At 49.9% G+C, this 23113-nt stretch overlaps 1 protein-coding gene across 2 annotated transcripts in view; it reads left to right on the forward strand.

The window, feature by feature from the left end:
* The window catches only part of LOC125448182 (integrin alpha-5-like), a 143978-nt gene that overhangs the window by 26469 nt on the left and 94396 nt on the right, over window positions 1–23113 (forward strand). For both annotated transcript variants that reach the window (XR_007246666.2, XM_048523279.2), the window contains exons 2-3: window positions 7462–7592; window positions 20246–20337. Coding sequence is in view for 1 of the 2 variants with exons in the window: in XM_048523279.2 (XP_048379236.1) it covers window positions 7462–7592; window positions 20246–20337 (223 nt within the window). In the remaining variant the exon portion in view is untranslated. The remainder of the gene's footprint in view (window positions 1–7461; window positions 7593–20245; window positions 20338–23113) is intronic.

Raw genomic sequence — 23113 nt, forward strand, 5'->3', positions numbered from 1 at the left:
TCATTCGATGGTGTTCCTAAGCCTGAATTCTCCCTCTGTCAATATCCTGGGAGTTACCATTGACCAAAAACTGAGCCAGACTCACCACATTAACACAGTGGCTACGAGAGCAGGTTAGAAGCTGGAAATACTGTGGCAAGTAGCTCACCTCCTGACTCCTCAAAGGCCTGTCCACCATCTACAAGGCACAAGTCAGGAGTGTGATGGAATACTTCCCACTTGCCTGGATGGGTGCAGCCCCAACAACACTCAAGAAACCTGACACCATCCAGGACAACGCAACCCCCTCTTGATTGGCACCGCATCCACAAACATCCGCTCCCCCCACCACCGACTCTCCGTAGCAGCAGTGTGTACTATCTACAAGACACACTGCAGAAACTCACCAAAGATCCCCAGACAGCACCTTCCAAACCCACAACCACTTCCATCTAGAAGGACAAAGGCAGCAGGTACATGGGAACATCACCCCCTGCAAGTTCCCCTCCAAACCACTCACCATCCTGACTTGGAAATATATCACTGTTCCTTCACTGTCACTGGGTCAAAATCCTGGAATTCCCTCCCTAAGGGCATTGTGGGTCAACCTACAGCACATGGACTGCAATGGTTCAAGAAGGCAGCTCACCCCCACCTTCTCAAGGGGCAACTAGGGATGGGCAATAAATGTTGAGCCCAGCCAGTGATGCCCACATCCCACAAATGAATTTTCAAAAAAATAGCAGCTTCATCAAGATTGCAAGAGTTAATTTTTTCACGGCAAGCATTGTGAATTCAGAACAGTTTATCGTTCTCAATGTTGTCCATGTGCCTGTACTGTAAGGTTGCCTGTGGAAAGCTAGGCTTTTCAGAGTTTCGCTAATTTTGCCAGTTACAGTATGGTACGAAAACAGTAGATAATCTCACTTCAGGACTGTCTTTCTCTTGGTTGATGAAGAAAGAAGAATTGATTTATCTTTGCAACAAAATATATTTTCACCATGATCATAAACTCTGTGTGAAATCAGCATTCAATGACTTCACAAAATAACAGGAGAAGCCTGTGAGAAATTGCCAACATTGAGTTACCGTCTGTAACTGTGTGCAACTCTGTCTCTGCTCTCTCTCTCTCTGTCTACAAAGCTGTTGATCAACCTGCCGAGTTCCGTTTCCAGCATTTTGTGCTAACTGCTTAGTTTTCTTTCTCTCTTAACTTGTGTTTTTGAGAATCCACTTCCTTCAGCTTTTCAGTTTGGTCTGCAGAGATTTTGGTCATGCCTCTGCTGAGGCGAGATTCCAGGCGTCCGTTCTCAGCTGCCAGGGATTGAGTGAGTTGGAACTGTGCGGCCAGGTTCAACTCAGAGGATCAGGCTGACAAAAGCATTTGGGGTTATTGCAACATTCTTTCGGCGTTAACTATTTGCACTATGGGTCACAGTTTAAGGATATGGGGTGGGACATTTCAATCTGAGATGAGGAGAAATGTCTTCAGCCAGAGAGTGGTGAGCCTGTGGGATTCTGTGCCACAGAAAATCATTGAGGCCAAAACATTTCAAGATGTAATTCTTCAGGCAAAGTCAGAAATCTCACGACACCAGGCAATCACCCAACAGGTTTATTTGAAATCACAAGTTTTCGGGGTGCTGCTGCTTTGTCGGGTGAAGTTAGCACTCTGAAAGGTTGTAATTTCAAATAAACCTGTGGGACTATAACCTGGTGTCATGTGACTTCTGACTTTGCCCACCCCAGCACCTCCGCATTATATTTCATAGGGCTAAAGGGATCATGGATTATGGGGGAGAAAGCAGGAACAACTTGAAAGGGTTTAGAAAAGATTGACAAGAATGTTGTCAGGATTGGAGGGTTTGAATTATAGTGAGAGGCTGGATAGGCTGGTGCTGTTTTCCCTGGAGCGTTGGAGACTGAGGGGAGACCTTACAGAATTTTATACAATCATGAGGGTCATGGATAGGGTGAATAGACAAAGACTTTTCCCCAGGGTAGGGGAGTTCAAACCTAGAGGGCATTATTGTAAGTTGAGAGGGAAAAACTCAAAAGGGACCTAAGGAGCAACGTTTCTTACACAGAGAGTGGTTCATGAATGGAAGAAGCTGCTGGAGGAAGTGATGGAGACTGGTACAATTACAGCATTTGAAAGGCATCTGGATGGGTACATGAATAGGAAGGGCTTAGAGGGATATGGGCCAAATGCTGGCAAATGGGGCTAGATTAATTTAGGATATCTGGGTCGGCATGGATGAGTTGGAGCGAAGGGCCTGTCCTGTGCAGCTCTATGAATTGGATGATCAGACATGATCATAGGGATAACAGGCTCAAAGAGCCAAGTGGCCGACTCCTATCATCTTTGTTTCTATACTGCAGCAATGCCCTTTGGGGGGCTGAGCAAGTGTTTGCAAATGCAACCATCTGAGATGCCTCACTTTTGTTAAAACAGACCAGAAATAATGCCTCAGAAGCAATCATTTGTGTGGGAGTAAGGTTTTGTATTTAGTGTACGCACTTAAGGCTGTTCCTGCTGGAAGGCCACCAGAAAAAAAGGAAGAGATTTCTGTCTCTGATGCAAAGATTGGCCAGAACAGCGAGAGTTGGGCGAAGTCTTTTAACAGTGTTGAGGGCGGAGAGACAGAAAAGAGAGAGAGAGAGAGAGCTGTCAAAATTTGGATCAAGTTACAAATCTCTTAATTCACATCTGTGTGGGTGGAGGGAAGTTGAGTGTGTCAGAAAGTTTCTCAGTGAGGTTTGGGGGAAAAAAACCGGCTGGAGGGCGCGGTGTGGAGTGAAGGGAGGGAACATCCCGTTGACAGCTCAGTCGTCTCAATGGTTGACTTCCCTCAAGCACAATGTGATCCCAGTCCAGCTCCCAGTCTGATTCCTCCCTGCTGAGGGTAGGGTGGCCCAATTCTCAAGTGCCCAGTCCAACCCACCATTTTCCCTCCTCTTCGGTCTGGGCTGGAGTATGGGTCCATGGGCACTGCCACCTCACCATCTCGTGCTGTGTGTGCAGGCTATTCGATCACAGAGGCAGTGCTGAGCCTCATTGCCTGGCGGGAAGGACCACCAAGCAAGGAGGAAAGGAAGCCACATGAATCTTTACTGCCCCCTTTCTCAGAGGTCCTGAAGCTAATTGTAAGCAGCACCTTGCTGCCTCTACCTGCTAATCCATTTGAGTTAGTGAATTGGTAGAGGGGAATGGGGAAAGCAGACCTGGTTTGAGAAGCATGAAAGGTTATATTCACCTTCTAGCTGTTTGAAGCGGGAGTTTTATTTGGAGTGAGGTTGGGGCTAGCTTACTAGCTTGTCAGATACATTAGAGATGTTTAAACAACTCTTGGATAGACATTTGGAGGATAGTAAAATGTAGGGTATGCAGGGTAGAATGATCTTAGGAGGATAATAGGTCGGCACAACAAAGTGGGCCGAGGAGCCTGTACTATGCTGTACTGTTCTATGTTCTTACCTGGTCCACATCCATTTCCTGATGTGGAGATCGCAAGGGTGATAATGTGTGGTTAATCTGGGTCAGATTTACAGCATGCGGGTTTCGATATGAAATTAGATCCTACTGCCAGGCTGTCTCTCACCAGCTTTCTCTACAAATGGCCAGTATACACATGACTGCACTGTGTGAGAGACTGAGTTCATTCAGTTGGACTCTCAGTTCCAAACCCTGTATTTAACAACCACACACTTAGTATTTAGCCTGAGCCCGAGTGCCGTACAGTATTTATCTCCAAAACTGATATCACTGACAGTCTGTGGTTCATTTGTGGGATCTTGCTGTTCATTGTTTGGCTGCCTGCATGGCGGGGTGGGGAGCACTTTTCAGCACTTGATTGACTGTAACTTTTTGTCTTTCAGGATGGGAGGCAAAACAGCGGGCATGGCCTCACCCACTGCCCGCCTTAATCATAGATTCCCTACAGTGTGGAGGCAGGCCCTTCGGCCCAACAAGTCCACACTGACTATCGGAGCATCCTACCCAGACCCATCCCCTTATAATCCTAATCTACACACCCCTGAACACTACGGGCAATTTAGCATGGCCAATCCACCTAGTCAGCACATCTTTGGACTGTGGGAGGAAACCGGAGCACCCGGAGGAAACCCACGCAGACACGGGAAGAATGTGCAAACTCCACACAGTCAGTCGCCTGAGGGTGGGGTCAAACCTGGGTCCCTGGCGCTGTGAATCTGCAGTCCTAACCACTGAGCCACCGCTTTGTGGGCACTGCAGTGGAACTGCCCCCTTCCAGGACTCTCTGCACGTACCCACAATGCCAGCCGTTTACGCCTGGGCTCCGAAGGGCTGGGCAAAAAGTGAGGTCAAGTTCTTTGGCAAAATTGTGCTCCCAGCGAGACACCCCTGCACCCCCCCCCCCCCACCACCCCACCCCACCAAAAATCACATGGGACTCAGGAACAGGATTAACTCATGCAGTAGGAACTGCACATGCCGGAATCTGAGATAACACGGTGTGCAGCTTGATGAACACAGTAGGCCAGGCAGAATAAGAGGAGCCGGAAAACTGACATTTCGGATCAGAACCCTTCTTCAGGACTCATGGTCCTGTCCTGAAGGCCTGTGCCCTGGTACCATCCTCAGGGGAAGTTTGAAGTTACCACCTTGTCCTTTGCTTTGAAAATTATTTGAATCTGGACTGGGTTGCAGGGCGGCAAAACAGACATAATCTGTGGCAAGATCATAAAACACTTGTTTTCGGAGATAGCTGCACCACAAGAATTGGAACAAGGCAATTGGGTGCCAAGTACCAAGGGCTACATATTCTGTATCAAAGCACTGGCACTGTGCCAGCAATCAGACTTTGAATAATCAGATACTGGGCAGGGTGTGCCGCGACCGTGTGCTGTCGCTAATTTGCCTCTAATTGAAGTTTATTTCATTCAGTTTGGAAGACGGATTATTTTCAAAGGCATTAGCAACACTGGAATGGATGCCCTGCTGAATGGATCAGCACAGAGGAAGGGGTGCAACTACCTTTTATAAAAAAAGGAATCTTCCATTTGATACGGGCATTGCGGGCAAAGCCAGCGTTTCTCACCCATCCCTAACTGTCCTTGAACTGAGTGGTCATTTTGGAGGGTTGTCAAGAGTCAACCATGATGGCTGTGGTGTCTGGAGTCACATTTTTTAAATTCATTCATGGGATGAGGAGGTCCCTGGCCAGGCAGCATTTATTGCCCATCCCTAATTGCCCAGAGGGCAGTTCAGAGTCAACCACATTGTCGTGGGTCTGGAGTCACATGTAGGCCAGACCAGGTAAGGATGGCAGTTTCCTTCCCTAAAGAACATTAGTGAACCAGATGGGTTTTTCCAACAATCGACAATGGATTCAGGGCTACCATTGGATTCTTAATGCCAGATATTTTATTGAATTCAAATTCCACCATCGGCCTGTGGTGGGATTTGAACTCAGGTTCCCAGAATGTTAGCTGGGTCTCTGAAATTTAAGCCCAGACCAGATAAGGATGGCAGATCTCCTTCCCTAAAGGACCTTAGTGAACCAGATGGGTTTTTAATGACAGCTATCAATGATCACCATTGATTCCTCATTTTGAAGTGGAGTTTTAATTGGCAGCAGACCTGGGATCAAGTCCTGCCTTCTCCTGAAATATTTCCGAGCATTAGGAAAATATCAAAATCACCGGGTAGCATTTGAACTCAAATCCCCAGAACCTTAGGCTGAGCCTCTGAATTTCTCACGAGGTGCCCATCTCATTAAACTGAGAGTTTGGTTGCAGAGCACCATAAACGCCCCCACCCACTCCCCCTTTACCCACTTCTTCCACTTCTACTTTGCCCATACTGCCGCCTCATCTCGGCCCTCTCTCTGCCTGGCAGATATTTCTAAGCCTGTTCTCACTCTGAGGGTGATCACTGAGTGTGAGGAGCAAAGGTCTTTTTGGGTTTGGGTGGTGGGGGGGGGCGCTGCGGGGTTGGCTGTCTTGCAGTGATTACTTGAGCCAGAGATACCCGCTGCTTCTGTCATGGGCAAGCGTGGATCACTGTTCGCAATGGATAATGTCACAGGGCTGTGGGTGCTGCCTGAAGCAGTGACGTTTGCATTGACACATCAATGAGTTGACACTGCACCAAAGTGGATCATTGAAAGCCCCTTTCCCTGCAAGAAGTGTTTCTGTAAGGTACAGTCTGTCCCATGGGTGGAATTGGCAGTGCCAGGTTAAGCAAATGCTCCAAACCTGAGTACACAGATGGTACAATATTTCTGGCACCTTTACCAGCCTGCTGGAGTTGGATAGAGCAGGTGGTAGCAGTCATCCAAAGTGGATGTACCCCACCATGCCAAAGCTGTGCCTCCACCTCCCTCACCCTGGCTGTTCAAGCTGGCACTGTCAAAGTTGGTCAAGTATCACCACCTACTGTTGGTCTTGCCCAAGCTGTACCCTCATTCATCTCTGTCTCCAGTGCCAGTGGTAGAAAGCCAGTACTTCCACTGGCACTGAACCTTTCACAGTTGCTGCTGCGTGCTGACATTGGCAGATGTTGGTCAAGGAAGTTAGGACTTGAATGGGGGTTTAATGGGCATCCTTGCCCAGACATTTAGACTGGTACCAATAAGAAGGGTTGTTGGCAGTGGATCGGTGCAAGGTTTCCTCAGCTAGTTCCAGCAGATGTAAGATGATGGTAAAGCTCTGCTAGGGGCTGTGTTTTCAAATCACCTTGCGATGACATACCTCTGAAGCAAGGTGCAACTTGAACCCAGACCTCTGGGCTTAGAGATAGGGACACTGCCTCTGTGTCAGCACAGCCCCACTTGCACGCTGCCCCTGAGGGTTAAAGTATAAGAGACACTAACATGTCTGATGTTGTCGATTGTTTTCTTCAGGGGTCGCCTCTGATCTTATCGTTGTCAAAACATGTAATGACTCAGTCAGCACCTCGGAGAGAGGAATATCACACAAATGTTTCAGGCTGACATACCTGAATTGGACTGCCAATGAGCTTGTCAGTTAATATGTTAGTCTCAATGGATGCCGCTTGAATGCCTTCTGTGCCAGAAATTTGCCCCCTAACCCTAAACCTATCGCGAGTGGCTTTCTACACGCCATTTCCAATAAACACTCCCAGCACAGGGACAGCACGGGGTTAGATACAGAGTAAAGTTCCCTCTACACTGTCCCCACATCAAACACTCCCAGGGACAGGGACAGCGTGGGGTTAGATACAGAGTAAAGCTCCCTCTACACTGTCCCCACATCAAACACTCCCAGGGACAAGGACAGCACGGGGTTGGATACAGAGTAAAGCTCCCTCTACACTGTGCCCTCATCAAATACTGCCAGGATAAGGACAGCACGGGGTTAGATACAAAGTGTTGTTGCTGCATTTCATCTCGGTGGCCATGAGGGTAAACTGTGCTCGAAGCGTATGTTTGTGGTGTATTTGCTTCCTCTGACCCATGTTGTTTTGTGTTCTTTCAGGCCAAGTGTTCTTGTCGGAGCTCCGAGAGCTAACACCAGTCAGCCGAACATAACCGAGGGCGGTGCTGTCTATTCTTGTGCGTGGGGCACGAATGGCACCGACTGCCAGCAGCTGCCGTTTGATCTGACAGGTACTGTTTGAGTTTGTCTGGCACGCACTCTCCCCTCTGTGGGGCCTAACCCACACTGATCTTGTCTGGCATTCTAATCTATAACTAAATATCAGATCACTGTGAGACTTGTGGGTTCCTAAGTCATGGAGCTGTACCTTAAAGACTTTTCGGTTAATCAAGTCTATGCTGACCCGTCTGCAGTAATCTTACTCTCCCTGACTAGGCCCACAGCCTTAAATGTTCTGACATTTCAAGTGCTCATCCAAGAGCCTCTTCAGAGTTTCCCCGTTCAACTACCCTCCCAGGCAGTGCATTCCGGACCCCCACCATCCTCTGGGTGAAAATGACTATCCTCCAATCCCTTCTAAACCTTTCACTTGCAAATTCTGTCCCCTTGTAATTGACCCTTTGACTATGGGGAACAGCTGTTTCCTGTCCACTCTGTCCATGGCCTGCGTAATCCACCTCTGTCAGGTCCCCCCTCAGCCTTCCCTACTCTATGGATAACAGCCCAAGCTTATCTAGCCTCTCCTCATCATTAAACCTCTCCATCCCAGGCAGCATCCTGGTGTATCTCCCCTGCACCCTGACCAGTAGTGTGGACACCAGAAGACAGTACTCCAGCTGTGACCTAACCAAAGCCCTGTACAGCTCCAACATAACCCCCCCTGCTCTTATAATCAGTGCCACAATTGATAAAGTTAAATGTCCCTTATGGCATCTTAACCGTCTCCATTAACCTGTTCTGCCACCTTCAGGGGTCTGAGGACAAATACCCCACAATTCCTCTAAACTTCCTCATGTCTGGCCTAGTGCTTAGTAAAGGAATGTCCTAACACTCGGTTGGAATTTGGACTTCACCCAGTCGCCTTGATTGGTTTTGGTTCTTCACGGGCACCATCCTTTTCCCACAAAGAGGTTGGTGCACATTTTCCTTTGAGTCTACTGCGATGCGGATCCAGGATTTTGACCCAGTGGCAATGTACTGGACACAGTGCTCACACTGTGGCCTAACACAAATCTTTAGCAGAACTCCCCAGTTTTTGTACCTGTTCTTTGTGTTGTGACAATGAGATCACAGCACCCAATCTTCTGGGAGAGTCAGTTACCTCAGAACCCCAAAGCTTCAAACAGTCCAAGTTAGGAGCCTGAGGCCTAGTCCTTTTGCTAGGGGACAAGCCCAGGTGAAGGAGAAAGTGAGTTGCTATTTTCTGCTTTCAAAACTTAAAACTGTAGGAAACAGACTCAGGGGTTGTGTTTGGTCTACACTCAAACCACTGCACATTTCATTGCCCTCCAGGCACTGCTTTTTTTCTCTAGCCCTCTCTGAAAAAATAAATTATTGCAACATGTGGAAGAGAGATATGAAAACCAAATGGGAATTCTCTTGTAGTAGGTCTTTGTGCTAAATATGGAAAAAAAAATGTGGATCTGAGCCAGAACTGTCTAGCACAGGGAGCGAGGTGTTTTTCTCCACTTTATAGAAACATAGATTGGACTGAGTGATTTTGTTTTTTTGTGTGTATTAAGAGCAGTGTTGCAGCTCAAACAAGTTTTATTTCCTAAGGGAGATCAAAGTTCATGCGTGACGTGAAGTTGGAACGAGTTTATATTTGAGTCGAAAGTCTTGGCACTATGGATGTTGAAATCCTAGCCTATGCCAAGCACACTGTCACAAGGTTTCCCTCTCTCTTTCTTTCTCTCTTGCTCACCACAACATGGCAGAGCCACAGAGAGAGAGAGAGAGAAAGAGAGAAAGAGAGATAGGCAGAGGAAGGGAAACAGGGAAAAGCAGAGAGGTAAAGATAGAGAGGTACAGAGAGAGAAAGAGTGAGAGAGAATTCAAATCATCTGGTCGCTGCATCACATGAAATAAATGCTGGCAGTTTGTCTGTTCAATTGTGGGCAGACCTTTTCCATCCGTACCTGACCTCTGCCCTCCATACGTGACCTCTGATCTCTGTATGTGACCTCTGCCCTCTGTAAGTGACCACCAACCCCTGTACCTGACCTGGGCCCCCATTACATGATCTCTGCCCTTTGTACATGATCTCTGCATACAGTGTATGACCGCTGAATTCTGTATGTGACCTCTGCCACCTGTACATGACCTCCCTCTGTATTGACCTCATCCCCGTGTACGTGAACTTGGCAACCTGTAAGTGACCTCCACGCTGAAGGCTCCCAGCAGCCTCCACCTGGAGAGTTCACTTGTCAGATATTCAACTGGTACTGAGGGCGGTTGGTCAGGAATCAGTAAAAGACCCTCCTTTCCTCAGAGTTTCCCTCCACAGTGCAGCTTGAAGGGAGCTATGGGGCATTATCCATGGCCACAGAGAACAGCAGGTAGTTGAGATGGTGGCAGCTGGCAAAGGGCAGCCTCAGAAACTTGGTGCCTCAACTGTGTCAGGCTGAGTTGTACCAGGTCTGTGGCAGTCACAAGTGAGTCGCTGCGCTCAACACACACACACACACACACACACACACACACACACACGTGCACACACACACACACACGTGCGCACACACACACACACACACACACACACACACACACACACACACACACGTGCACACACGCACATGCACACATACAGCCCCACACACACACTCATGCTCTCTCTCTCTGTCTTTCTCCCTCTCTCTCATACACACACGCGCACACACTCTCACGCTCGCGCGCGCACACACACACACACACACACACACACACAGGCACACACACACACTCTCTCACAGTCAGACACATGCTCACGCACACGCACGCTGTCGTACCTGAGGGAGCGCCGCACTGTCAGAGGGTCAGTGCTGAGGCTGTGCCACACTGTCGGAGGGTCAGTGCTGAGGGAGCGCCACACTTTCGGAAAGTCAGTGCTGATGGAGCGCCGCACTGTCGGAGGGTCAGTACTGCGGGAGTGGGCACTGTCGGAGGGTCAGTACTGCGGGAGTGGGCACTGTCGGAGGCTCAGTGCACAGGGAGAGCCGCAGTGTCGGAGGGTCAGTGCTGAGGGAGTGGGCACTGTTGGAGGGTCAGTGCTGAGGGAGTGCCGCACTGTCGGACGGTCAGTGCTGAGGGAGAGCCGCAGTGTCGGAGGGTCAGTGCTGAGGGAGCGCTGCACTGTTGGAGGGACAGTGCTGAGGGAGTGCCGCACTGTCGGAGAGTCAGTACTGAGGGAGCACTGTCGGAGAGTCAGTAATGAGAGAGTGGACACTGTTGGAGGTCAGTACTGAGGGAGCGGGCACTGTCGGAGGATCAATACTGAGGGAGCGCTGCATTGTCGGAGAGTCAGTACTGAGGGAGTGGGCACTGTCGGAGGCTCAGTGCTCAGGGAGCGCCGCACTGTCGGAGGGTCAGTACTGAGGGAGTGCCGCACTGTCAGAGGGTCAGTGCTGAGGGAGCGCGGCACTGTCGGAGGGTCAGTGCTGAGGGAGCGCGGCACTGTCGGAGGGTCAGTGCTGAGGGAGCGCCGCACTGTCGGAGGGTCAGTGCTGAGGGAGTGCCGCACTATCAGAGGATCAGTACTGAGGGAGGGCGCACTTTCGGAGGGTCAGTACTGAGGGAGTCGGCACTGTCGGAGGGTCAGTGCTGAGGGAGCGCCGCACTGTCGGAGGGTCAGTGCTGAGGGAGCGCCGCACTGTCGGAGGGTCAGTACTGAGGGAGCGCCGCACTGTCGCAGGGTCAGTGCAGAGGGTGTGCTGCACTGTCGGAGGGTCAGTGCTGAGGGAGCGCCGCACTGTCGGAGGGTCAGTGCAGAGGGAGTGCCGCACTGTCGGAGGGTCAGTACTGAGGCAGTGCCGCACTGTCGGAGGGTCAGTGCAGAGGGTGTGCTGCACTGTCGGAGGGTCAGTACTGAGGCAGTGCCGCACTGTCGGAGGGTCAGTGCTGAGGGAGCGCTGCACTGTTGGAGGGTCAGTACTGAAGGAGTGCCACACTGTCGGAGGGTCAGTGCTGAGGTAGAGCCGCACTGTCGGAGGGTCAGTGCTGAGGGAGCGCTGCACTGTCGGAGAGTCAGTACTGAGGGAGCACTGTCGGAGAGTCAGACCTGAGGGAGCGGGCACTGTCGGAGGATCAATACTGAGGGAGCGCTGCATTGTCGGAGAGTCAGAACTGAGGGAGTGGGCACTGTCAGAGGCTCAGTGCTCAGGGAGCGCCGCACTGTCAGAGGGTCAGTGCTCAGGGAGCGCCGCACTGTCGGAGGGTCAGTGCTGAGGGAGCGCCGCACCTTCGGAGGGCCAATGCTGAGGGAGCGCCACACTGTTGGAGGGTCAGTACTGCGGGAGTGGGCACTGTCGGAGGGTCAGTGCAGAGGGAGCGCCACACTGTCGGAGATGTCAGTGCTGAGGGAGCGCCGCACCGTCGGAGGGTCAGTGGTGAGGGAGCGCCGCAGTGTCGGACGGTCAGGGCTGAGGCAGTGCCGCACTGTCGGAGGGTGAGTGCTGAGGGAGTGGGCACTGTCGGAGGGTCAGTACTGAGGGAGTGCCGCACTGTCGGAGATCAGTACTGAGGACCGGGCACTGTCGGAGGATCAATACTGAGGGAGCGCTGCACTGTCGGAGGGTCCGTTCTGAGGGAGTGGGCACTGTCGGAGAGTCAGTACTGAGGGAGTGGGCACTGTCGGAGGGTCAGTGCTGAAAGAGTGCCGCACTGTCAGAGGGTCAGTGCTGAGGGAGTGGGCACTGTCGGAGGGTCACTGCTGAGGGAGCGCTGCACTGTCGGAGGGTCAGTGCTGAGGGAGTGCCACACTGTCGGAGGGTCAGTGCAGAGGGAGTGCCGCACTGTCGGAGGGTCAGTACTGAGGCAGTGCCGCACTGTCGGAGGGTCAGTGCAGAGGGTGTGCTGCACTGTCGGAGGGTCAGTACTGAGGCAGTGCCGCACTGTCGGAGGGTCAGTGCTGAGGGAGCGCTGCACTGTTGGAGGGTCAGTACTGAAGGAGTGCCACACTGTCGGAGGGTCAGTGCTGAGGTAGAGCCGCACTGTCGGAGGGTCAGTGCTGAGGGAGCGCTGCACTGTCGGAGAGTCAGTACTGAGGGAGCACTGTCGGAGAGTCAGACCTGAGGGAGCGGGCACTGTCGGAGGATCAATACTGAGGGAGCGCTGCATTGTCGGAGAGTCAGAACTGAGGGAGTGGGCACTGTCAGAGGCTCAGTGCTCAGGGAGCGCCGCACTGTCAGAGGGTCAGTGCTGAGGGAGAGCCGCACTTTTGGAGGGTCAGTGCTGAGGGAGCTCGTCACTGTCGGACAGTCACTGCTCAGGGACCGCGTCACTGTCCGAGGGTCAGTACTGAGGGAATGATGCTTTGGCCCTGTTAGCTCCCATTTCTGGTCCCACACAGTGATTCAGGCAAGGATGTTGTGCAGAGGAAGCAGGTGCTGTTTTGTCCCTCAGCTTTTTGATGCTCGTTCTGCTCCTGCTTCCTACACACATATTGTTGGTCAGGGTCAGAAGCGTTGGTGACAGCCCTGGACTTCCTCTCAGTGTTTCGGATCAATTAGAAAGCACAGCTCCCGTTTTTCCAGCCTGTGTGTGGTAGTTTGAGCCTGGCACCTTCTGGACAGAATTGTTAACTTTGCTCCTGAAATCAATGCCAGACAAGTGGCTACAGTGCAGCACATGTGACCCATCCTCCACAACACCTCTGACCTTTGCAAGAACATGTGATCCAAAAGTAAATGGCAACCAAAGAGAACTTGATTCTGCAGGCGTCTTTTGGAAATCTCGGTCAAGTGTGAGAAGAGGCCAAGAGGGGTGCAGGAGAGGGTGAGTCACATGGTGGGGTCAGAGGGTGTAGGTCACTCATGAGGGAAGAGCGCAACAGATTAGCCAGGGGCTGGAGTGGGGCCTGGGGATGGGAAAGTATGTCATATCCAGGACAGAATGACCCTTTTGTTGTAAGGGAAAAACTATTACATCTGCTCGACAAGCATTTGGTTTGAACTTCTCCAGGCCCCAAAGCAAGTGCAGGTCCCAGATAAAGCATTCACATTTGTCCCATGGGGAGGAGGATGATGGGAATCTGGTGGCCACTGAAGACTGGTGTTGGAATGTGGGAGGATAATTATATTCACAAACTTCAGCAAAAGGTCCAACTTTCGCTCTTTACTGCCCTCCACTCCTCAAACAGGGTCAGCAGGTCCTCCAGGCACTAAGAGTTTTTCCTCTCCAATCTTGGAAACATAATCGGCTGAATTACATGGAGAAAATTAGACTGGACGGTAGCCAAGAGATAAAGAAACAATGGTACAAAGATTTCACCTGTCTGTGATCGCTGCAGGGAATCTTTGTGGTCCGCAAAGATACTGTGTCACTCAGAGGTCAGACAGTTTGCAGACAATTTCATTATTTCACAGTGCAAATTTTAGCGTAATTGTGTCAGCACAGCAAGATCCCATGAACTACTCCAGCTGCTCATTTTTTTAGAGGAAGAGCAGCAAGGTTGGCTGTTGGTTGCAGACAAAACATTCTAGAGTGAGGGTCTCTTTCCCTCTCTTTTATCCTGTGATCCCGTCTCGCTTTGGAGCAAGGATCTCTTACTCTCTCTGTTATCCTCTATTCCTGTCTCCTTTTGGAGTGAGCATCTCTTGCTCTCTCCATTATCCTGCATTCCCGTCTCCTTTTGGAACAAGAGTCTCTCGCTCTCTCTGTTATCCTGTAAACTTGAGTCGTGGAAAGTGTGCCTCTTTGTCCTACATCCGGCTAGATCCATCAATCCTACGAATCTGAGCCAAGACTGCTTTCAACACCAACAAAGCTGGTAATGATAGCCCAGAGATGGTCTAAAATAACATGGCACTCACAGCACTGTATCCAGCATTCTTGTGCCAGAATGTCCATGCTTTGTGGTTGAGATAGAGTGAGGTGCAAGCCACCACATTTGGAACTCAGTTCCACAAGTGGGATGTCTCTCCAAGAGGTTTATAAAGATCTTAAATGTAAATGTGTCCGTTTGTTTTCCCCTCGTGTGTTCTTTCTCTCTCTTTGAATCCATTTTTTTCTACTTTGTTTGTGAGGAGCTGCTGGCATCATCAGACTGTCACTGAGCTAGCAACAGGCCTGCTTTGATGCTCTTTCATAAATCTGGAATTAAAAGCTTGCTTTGGTCATGGTAACCATGAGAACGATCATTGATTGTTTTAAAAACCCAATTATGAATGCCCTTTAAGGATGGAAATCTGCCCTACTACCTGGTCTGGGCCTATATGTGGCTCTAGACCCACAGTCAATATGATTGACACTTAAGTGCCCTCTCAAATGGCTGAGCAAGCCAGTCTGTTCGAGAGCAATTAGTGATGGGCAGTAAATACTGGCCTAGCTTACATCCCATGAAAGAATAAAGGAGAAAATTCTTTTTTCTGTCTCTTTCTCCTTTTGGTTTTTGTTCACTTGATTTTCTCCTCCATCAGCCATTTTCTCTCTCTGACCCCAGCTCTTCCATGTCAAGGGGCAGCCTGTCTGACCAGCAGTTCATCCCGAGAGACAGGGCCACTGGACTGTGCCGCACTGCCTCGCTACTGTTCTGCGAGGGACAGTCTGCAAGGCTGCTTTCTGCAGTGGCATTTTGAGATCCTGACCAGTTTGCAAATGATAAAAGTGAGGCAGCTTCCCATCATGGACATTAAGAGAGAAGCCACATCCCTAGAACGTAAGGCAGCGCCATTGCCAGAAATGAGCCTCCTCTCGGAAACACTCAGCTTGCTCCGGACTTGGTTTTACTAAAGCATGCAATTTATTTAAATCCTGCAAGATGGAGATAGCCCACATTTGCAGTTGTCCCAGGAAAAGAGCCTTTACAGTTTGATGTTCCCTCCATGACTAAATGGCATGTTTACATCGATGAATTTTTTTTTAAGCCTTTAGTCAACAACTAAGGAAATTCTTTTGCTTATTTTCTTCCTACTTTTACTCCCATGCCCTTTCCTTTACAAAGGCTCCAAATCCAACTCTGTGATTTGAAGTTTGCAAGCTGATTATTACGTTGCTTCAGGCCAATGACCTCTCATAATGTAAACATGGTACCTTTTTATTTTGCTGCAATTTTTGATTGTGCCCTGAAATGTAAAATGGGCTTGTTTAGAAATCTAGGATTGCTGAAACTAACCTGACCGTTCTTGTAAGCACTATTTACACAGCTGCTGTGTCTAGCAGGAGAGGAAGTGCAGACGAACTAGAATTAGTGATGTGTAGAAATTCAGCAACAAATAGTCACTTGGTCTATGGACTGATGACCAGTTATCGATGAGAAAGGCCTTCTGCCTGACAGCAACTATGTGATTTGTCACTAGGTGGAAAAACAGCTTGACGATCATGAGAAGTCATCTGATCTCTATTAGCTCCAATAGTCTGTCTGTTCTCTGCAGCAAAAGCCACTTGCAGCTAAAAGAAAGCCAGTTTATCTTTCATTCAGCAGTTGCTGGAAGCTGTGGCTATTAACTAATAACTTCTATAAGGGTGAGCCAGAATCCTGTGCTTTCGTTTAAAACCTGATCCCTGCTTCCAGTCAACCTGGATCTAAAGGACTGGTATCTTGGGGAGTTCTATATACTTTGAAAAATCTTTCATTCTTGTGACAGCTTCAGGAATAGCAGGGTCTGATTTTGTGTGCGATCCTGCAGCGAGGGGTGGCAACTGGAACTGAAGAGACATGGAATTGAGAGTTTGAAAGTTGTTGAACTCTATGTTGAATCCAGGAGGCTGGAGAGGCCTGAGTCCAAAGTTGAGGAGCTGTTCCTTGAGTTTGTGCTAAGCTTCACTGGAACAAGCATAGCAGAGCAAGGACAGAGAGGTCAGAGTGTGAGCAAGTGGAGAACTGAAGGGACAAACAGAAGGCAGGTCACGGACTAAATGGAGGTGCTTAGTTGAAGAACAATGCTTCTTTTCTGATGCATGTGGTCCTCTGACTGAGCTGGCTGTAAGTTTGGGATAGGCAGCTGGGAAGACTCAATTACGTGAGTCTTTCCACTCCCAGTCTTGGCAAATCCTGGACATTTCAATACTGGAATTACAAGTAGGACCCGCCAGCCTGATACTGGCCTGTCATAATGTGGAGGTGCTGGTGTTGGACTGCATTGGACAAGGTCAGAAATCACACCACACCAGGTTATAGTCTGACAGGTTTATTTGAAAACACAAGCTTTCGGAACATTGCTCCTTCCTCAGGTGTAGTGCTTGGGTTTAAACCAGAAGACTATAAGAAATAGGATGTAGGCTGTTCAGCCCCTTGAGCCTGTTCTGCCATTCAGTAGGATTATGGCTGATCCAACATTCCTCACATCCACTTTCCTGCCCTTTCCCCGTAACTCTTGATTCCTGACTGGTGAAGAATCTATCTCAGCCTTAAATATACACAGGGACTCTGCCCCCACAGTTCTCTGTGGCACGGATTTCCAAAGACTCCCAACCCTCTGAGGGAAGAAATTCCTCCTTATCTCAGTCTTAAGTTGGTGCCGCTTTATACTGAGACAATCCCCTCTGGCCCTAGGCTCTCCCATAAGGGGAAACATCCTCGCAGCATTTACCCTGATGAGCCCCTTAAGAATCCAATATGTTTCAATGAGGTCACCTCTCCTTCTTCTAAACTCCAGTGAGGACAGTCCCAACCTGCTTAGCCTTTGCTTATAAGACAATCCCTCCCAAACCAGGGATCATCCTCGTGAACCTTCTCTGAATGGCCTCCAATGAAATGATACCTTCCCTTAAGTAAGGGGAGCAAATGCTCACAGTGCTCCAGATGTGGTGTCCCCAGCACCTTGTGCAATTTGCTCACTTAATCTTTCTCAGCTGTCACCAGGTCCCTGCTTCTGTGCCCAAAGGCCTCAGGTATGTTCTATCAGCACTGCCGGCTGAGATGAGCAAATTCAGCAGCGCAGCTCGCGTTCTCTTACCCCTTTTAATAACAAGGGTGTTGATTTTTCACTGTGGCTGCTCACAGTTGTGTGCACGTTGGCCTGGAATACTGCAGCCTTTGTGCTGCTGACCCACATGTACCCCCTGACCCTGGCTGTGCTGTAGATGTAAAGGCAAACAACAGAGCGAATATTCATGGCTTGTATATTTGTCTTTTCGGGGGGTCACTGACTTGTAAGCGACTGGACTGAAGCTGACCTTCTCGAGAAATGGTAGCCCTGCTCTAAGAGTCATCGTTAATTTGGGAGAAGTAATTTGGCACTCAGTTCAATGTTTAACCCCTGCCCCACCAGTGGGTGTCACATCTACTCTTTCCCCTGTTCCCAGTACACACCTGCCCCCTCAATCACAGTCCATTCTTTGATTCATAGAGTCATACAGCATGGAAACAGACCCAACCAGTCCAGGCCAAACATAATCCCAAACTAAACTAGTCCCTCCTGCCTGCTCCTGGCCCGTATCCCTCCAAACCTTTCCTATTCATGTACTTATCCAAATGTTCTTTAAACATTGTAACTGTACCCACATCCACCACTTCATTCCACACACAAACCACTCTTGATGTAAAAAAAAATTGCCCTCATGTCTTTTTTCAAATCTTTCTCTTCTCATCTTAAAAATATGTCCCCTTGTCTTGAAGTACCCCATCCTGGGGAAAATTCACCTACCATTAACCCTATCCATGCCCCTCGTGATTTTATGAACCTATATAAGGTCACCTCTCACCCTCCTACACTCCGGTGAAAAAAGTCCCAACCTCTCCTGCCAACCCAAACCTTCCATACCTGGCAACATCCTGGTAAATCTCTTCTGAACTGTCTCCAGCTTGATAATATCCTTCCTAGAACTGGGCAACCAGAAGTGGAGACAATATTTCAGAAGAGGCCTCACTAACATCCTGTACATCCTCAACATGACTTCCCAACACCTATACTGAAAAGTCTGAGCAATGAAAGCAAGCATGCTAAAATTCCTTCTTAAACCACCCTGACTAACTGTAACACAAACTTGAGAGAATTATGTACTTGAACCCCTAGGTCACTCTGTTCTACAACACTACCCAGGGCCTTGCCACTAATTGTATAGGCCCTACCCTGAGCCACTTTCTGCCCGTGTAACAGAACATCCTGACAGAGATACTGGTCCCTCCCCAGAAAGATGGCACCTTTGGGCCCAAAGACCTCCCGGCCCCGCCACTACCTGATGTGATCGAGGTCAAGTATAAAGAAACAGTGCCATCTTTGGTGGAGACATTTACAGGGCACCCAGCAGTGAAGTGAGTTGGAGGGGGTCAACCTCCCCAAACATCAGGAACCCTGAGTCAAACATGCTGAGGAAAGTTCACCGTCAACCCATTCCTCTCGCGTCTCTGCGAGAACAACAAAGTTTCAAGTTGCCTTTTGGTAGGAAGGATATTATTAAGCTAGAGAGATTTACCAGGATGTTGCTGGGAATGGAGGGTTTGAGTTATAAGGAGAGGCTGGATAGGCTGGGATCTTTTCCCACTGGAGTGTAGGAGGTTGGCAGGTGACCTTACAGAAGGGGTTTACAACATCATGGGGGGTATAAATAAGGTGAGTGGCAGGTACTTTTCCCTAGAATGAGGGATTTTAAGACTAGAGGGGCATATTTTTAAGGTGAGAAGAGAAAGATTTAAAAAAGACATGAGGGCAATTTATTTTACACAGTGTGTGGTTCAGGTGTGGAATGAAGTGGTGGACGCGGGTACAGTTACAATGTTTAAAGAACATTTGGATAAGTACATGAATAGGAAAGGTTTGGAGGGATATGGGCCAGGAGCAGGCACGTGGGACTGATTTAGTTTAGGATTATGTTCGGCACGACCTGGTTGGACCGAAGGGTCTGTTTCTGTGCTGTATAACTCTTTGGAGTTGCATAAAACTTGTCACTTCTTGCGTCATTTTGTTTCTGCACCTGCTCCCTCAATAGCTCCTAGATGCTTAAAATTGCTCTGGTGAACTTCAACAGATCCTCACGAGAAGCACAACCCTTCCCTTGTTGGGAGTCAGCTGAGAGAAAAAGAGTAGGCTGTTCGGCCCCTTGAACTTGCCCTGCCATTCTAAACCTTGGCTGACCTCTGTGCTACATTCCCGCACTAACCCACCTCCTGTCCTTTTTCCCCTTGCTGTTGTCAATATTCTCTGTCTTGCTTGAACATGGTCAATGACTGACACACGACAGCTAGCTGAGGCACTTCCTCTTCAGATTTTGAATTCAATGTTGTTCATGTATTTGATGATCCCAATTGTTACTGAGCTTTGTTCAGGCATGTTTGCATCATCCATGCTTTTGTTTCGACTTTTGGCTGCAGCTGAGCTGAGGAATATTTGTTTTTCCATTCCTGCTCAACACACAGCCCCTCCACCCACTTCATTGACTTGGGAGTCCAAAACAGCTTGTTTCATTTGTTTATTCTCCGTGGGATCAGTTGGGAGTGGGCCTTGCCGTTTATTCACTCAGCCATGGGATGTGGGCATCGCCGGCTGGGATTGTCAAGAGGTTGACCATGCTCGCCATGTGCAGGTCAAAGGTCATCCTGGCTCCTAATGGCTGCTTTCTGAGCTTTCCCTGTAATCAGACTGTGATCAATGCTCACCCCCATCACAGACTATCTCTCCATGGTGTGATATTTTCGAATGGGATAGGGTTTTCATTGGGAATTGAGGTGAATTCTTTTGCGCTGTGCCTTGAGGCAGTTTGTTCTGAACTCAGCCACATGCCGTTGACCGAATGTTGTGTTTTCCCACAGGGAACCGGCTCCACAACCAGACGGAAGTCCTTGAGTACAAATCGAACCAGTGGTTTGGCGCGAGTATTCGATCATACAATCACACAATTCTGGTGAGTCAATGCTGGCTGGGGAGGATGGGTTACGTACCGCTGTGTCCGTTCATTTGGACACGGCATCGCTGCCGGCTGTGTGCTGTGTCCGAGTCAGGCCGGTAAGGGTCAGAGAGCACACTATATCCAGTATCAAGGCTCGGTGCTGTCGGCGGCTGTATTCCGAAAAATTGACAATTGAACGATGTAGGACCTGGATACTGCTTCCTCCTGAACTCTGTAATCTACTGGGATCGTACTGTGTTCTTTGCTCATCCTGCAGCCCATTCGGCAGACACCATGTCTCATCCCCCAGCACATGGGAGGCAAAGCCTGCCACCCTAAGGGCACACAGCATTACTCTAGTCTTCGAAAGGTCATTTCTTCCACTGTCCCATTTGGGGAACCTCCATAATAAAATCCATAACACCTCACGCACACACCCTTTCAGCTCCAGTGGGGTCAAGTCTGTCACTGTATAACAGTGGGGTACGGTACCGGAGGGGACGGTTCTGTCTCTGTATAACACTGGGGTACAGTACCGGTGGGGACGGGTCTGTCTCCGTATAACACTGGGGTACAGCACCGGTGGGGACGGGTCTGTCACTGTATAACACTGGGGTACAGTACCGGTGGGGACAGGTCTGTCTCTGTATAACACTGGGGTACAGTACCGGTGGGGACGGGTCTGTCACTGTATAACACTGGGGTACAGTACCGGTGGGGGACGGGTCTGTCACTGTATAACACTGGGGTACAGTACCGGTGGGGACAGGTCTGTCAGTGTATAACACTGGGGTACAGTACCGATGGAGGCCGGTCTGACACTGTATAACACTGGGGTACAGCACTGGTGGGGACGGTTCTGTCACTGTATAACACTGGGGTACAGTACCGATGGGGACGGGTCTGTCACTGTATAACACTGGGGTACAGTACTGGTGGGGACGGTTCTGTCACTGTATAACACTGGGGTACAGTACCGATGGGGACGGGTCTGTCACTGTATAACACTGGGGTACAGTACCGGTGGGGACAGGTCTGTCACTGTATAACACTGGGGTACAGTACCGGTGGGGACGGGTCTGTCACTGATTAACACTGGGGCACAGTACCGGTGGGGACGGGTCTGTCACTGTATAACACTGGGGTACAGTACCGGTGGGGACGGGTCTGTCACTGTATAACACTGGGGTACAGTACCGGTGGGGACAGGTCTGTTACTATATAACACTGGGATACAGTACCGATGGGGACAGGTCTGTCACTGTATAACACTGGGGTACAGTACCGATGGGGACAGGTCTGTCACTGATTAACACTGGGATACAGTACCGGTGGGGACAGGTCTGTCACTGATTAACACTGGGGTACAGTACCGGTGGGGACAGGTCTGTCACTGATTAACACTGGGATACAGTACCGGTGGGGGACAGGTCTGTCACTGTATAACACTGGGGTACAGTACCGGTGGGGACAGGTCTGTCACTGATTAACACTGGGATACAGTACCGGTGGGGACGGGTCTGTCACTGTATAACACTGGGGTACAGTACCGGTGGGGACATGTCTGTCACTGTATAACACTGGGGTACAGTACCGGTGGGGACAGGTCTGTCACTGATTAACACTGGGGTACAGTACTGGTGGGGACGGGTCTGTCACTGTATAACACCGGGGTACAGTACCGGTGGGGACAGGTCTGTCTCTGTATAACACTGGGGTACAGTACCGGTGGGGACAGGTCTGTCACTGATTAACACTGGGGTACAGTACCGGTGGGGACGGGTCTGTCACTGTATAACACTGGGATACAGTACAGGTGGGGACAGGTCTGTCACTGATTAACACTGGGGTACAGTACCGGTGGGGACAGGTGTATCACTGTATAACACTGGGGTACAGTGCTGGTGGGGACAGGTCTGTCACTGTATAACACTGGGGTGCAGTACCGGTGGGGACAGGTCTGTCACTGTATAACACTGGGGTACAGTACCAGTGGGGAATGGGTCTGTCTCTGTATAACACTGGGGTACAGTACCGGTGGGGACATGTCTGTCACTGTATAACACTGGGGTACAGTACCGGTGGGGACAGGTCTGTCACTGATTAACACTGGGGTACAGTACCGGTGGGGACAGGTGTATCACTGTATAACACTGGGGTACAGTGCTGGTGGGGACAGGTCTGTCACTGTATAACACTGGGGTGCAGTACCGGTGGGGACAGGTCTGTCACTGTATAACACTGGGGTACAGTACCAGTGGGGAATGGGTCTGTCTCTGTATAACACTGGGGTACAGTACCGGTGTGGACAGGTCTGTCCCTGTATAACACTGGGGTACAGTACTGGTGGGGACCGGTCTGTCACTGTATAACACTGGGGTACAGTACCGGTGGGGACATGTCTGTCCCTGTATAACACTGGGGTACAGTACTGGTGGGGACAGGTCTGTCACTGATTAACACTGGGGTACAGTACCGGTGGGGACATGTCTGTCACTGTATAACACTGGGGTACAGTACCGGTGGGGACAGGTCTGTCTCTGTATAACACTGGGGTACAGTACCGGTGGGGGACAGGTCTGTCACTGTATAACACTGGGATACAGTACCGGTGGGGGACGGGTCTGTCACTGTATAACACTGGGGTACAGTACCGGTGGGGGACAGGTCTGTCACTGTATAACACTGGGGTACAGTACCAGTGGGGGACAGGTCTGTCACTGTATAACACTGGGATACAGTACCGGTGGGGACGGGTCTGTCACTGTATAACACTGGGGTACTGAAGTTT

Source organism: Stegostoma tigrinum, unplaced genomic scaffold, assembly GCF_030684315.1.
Source record: "Stegostoma tigrinum isolate sSteTig4 unplaced genomic scaffold, sSteTig4.hap1 scaffold_178, whole genome shotgun sequence".
Lineage (NCBI taxonomy): Eukaryota > Metazoa > Chordata > Chondrichthyes > Orectolobiformes > Stegostomatidae > Stegostoma > Stegostoma tigrinum.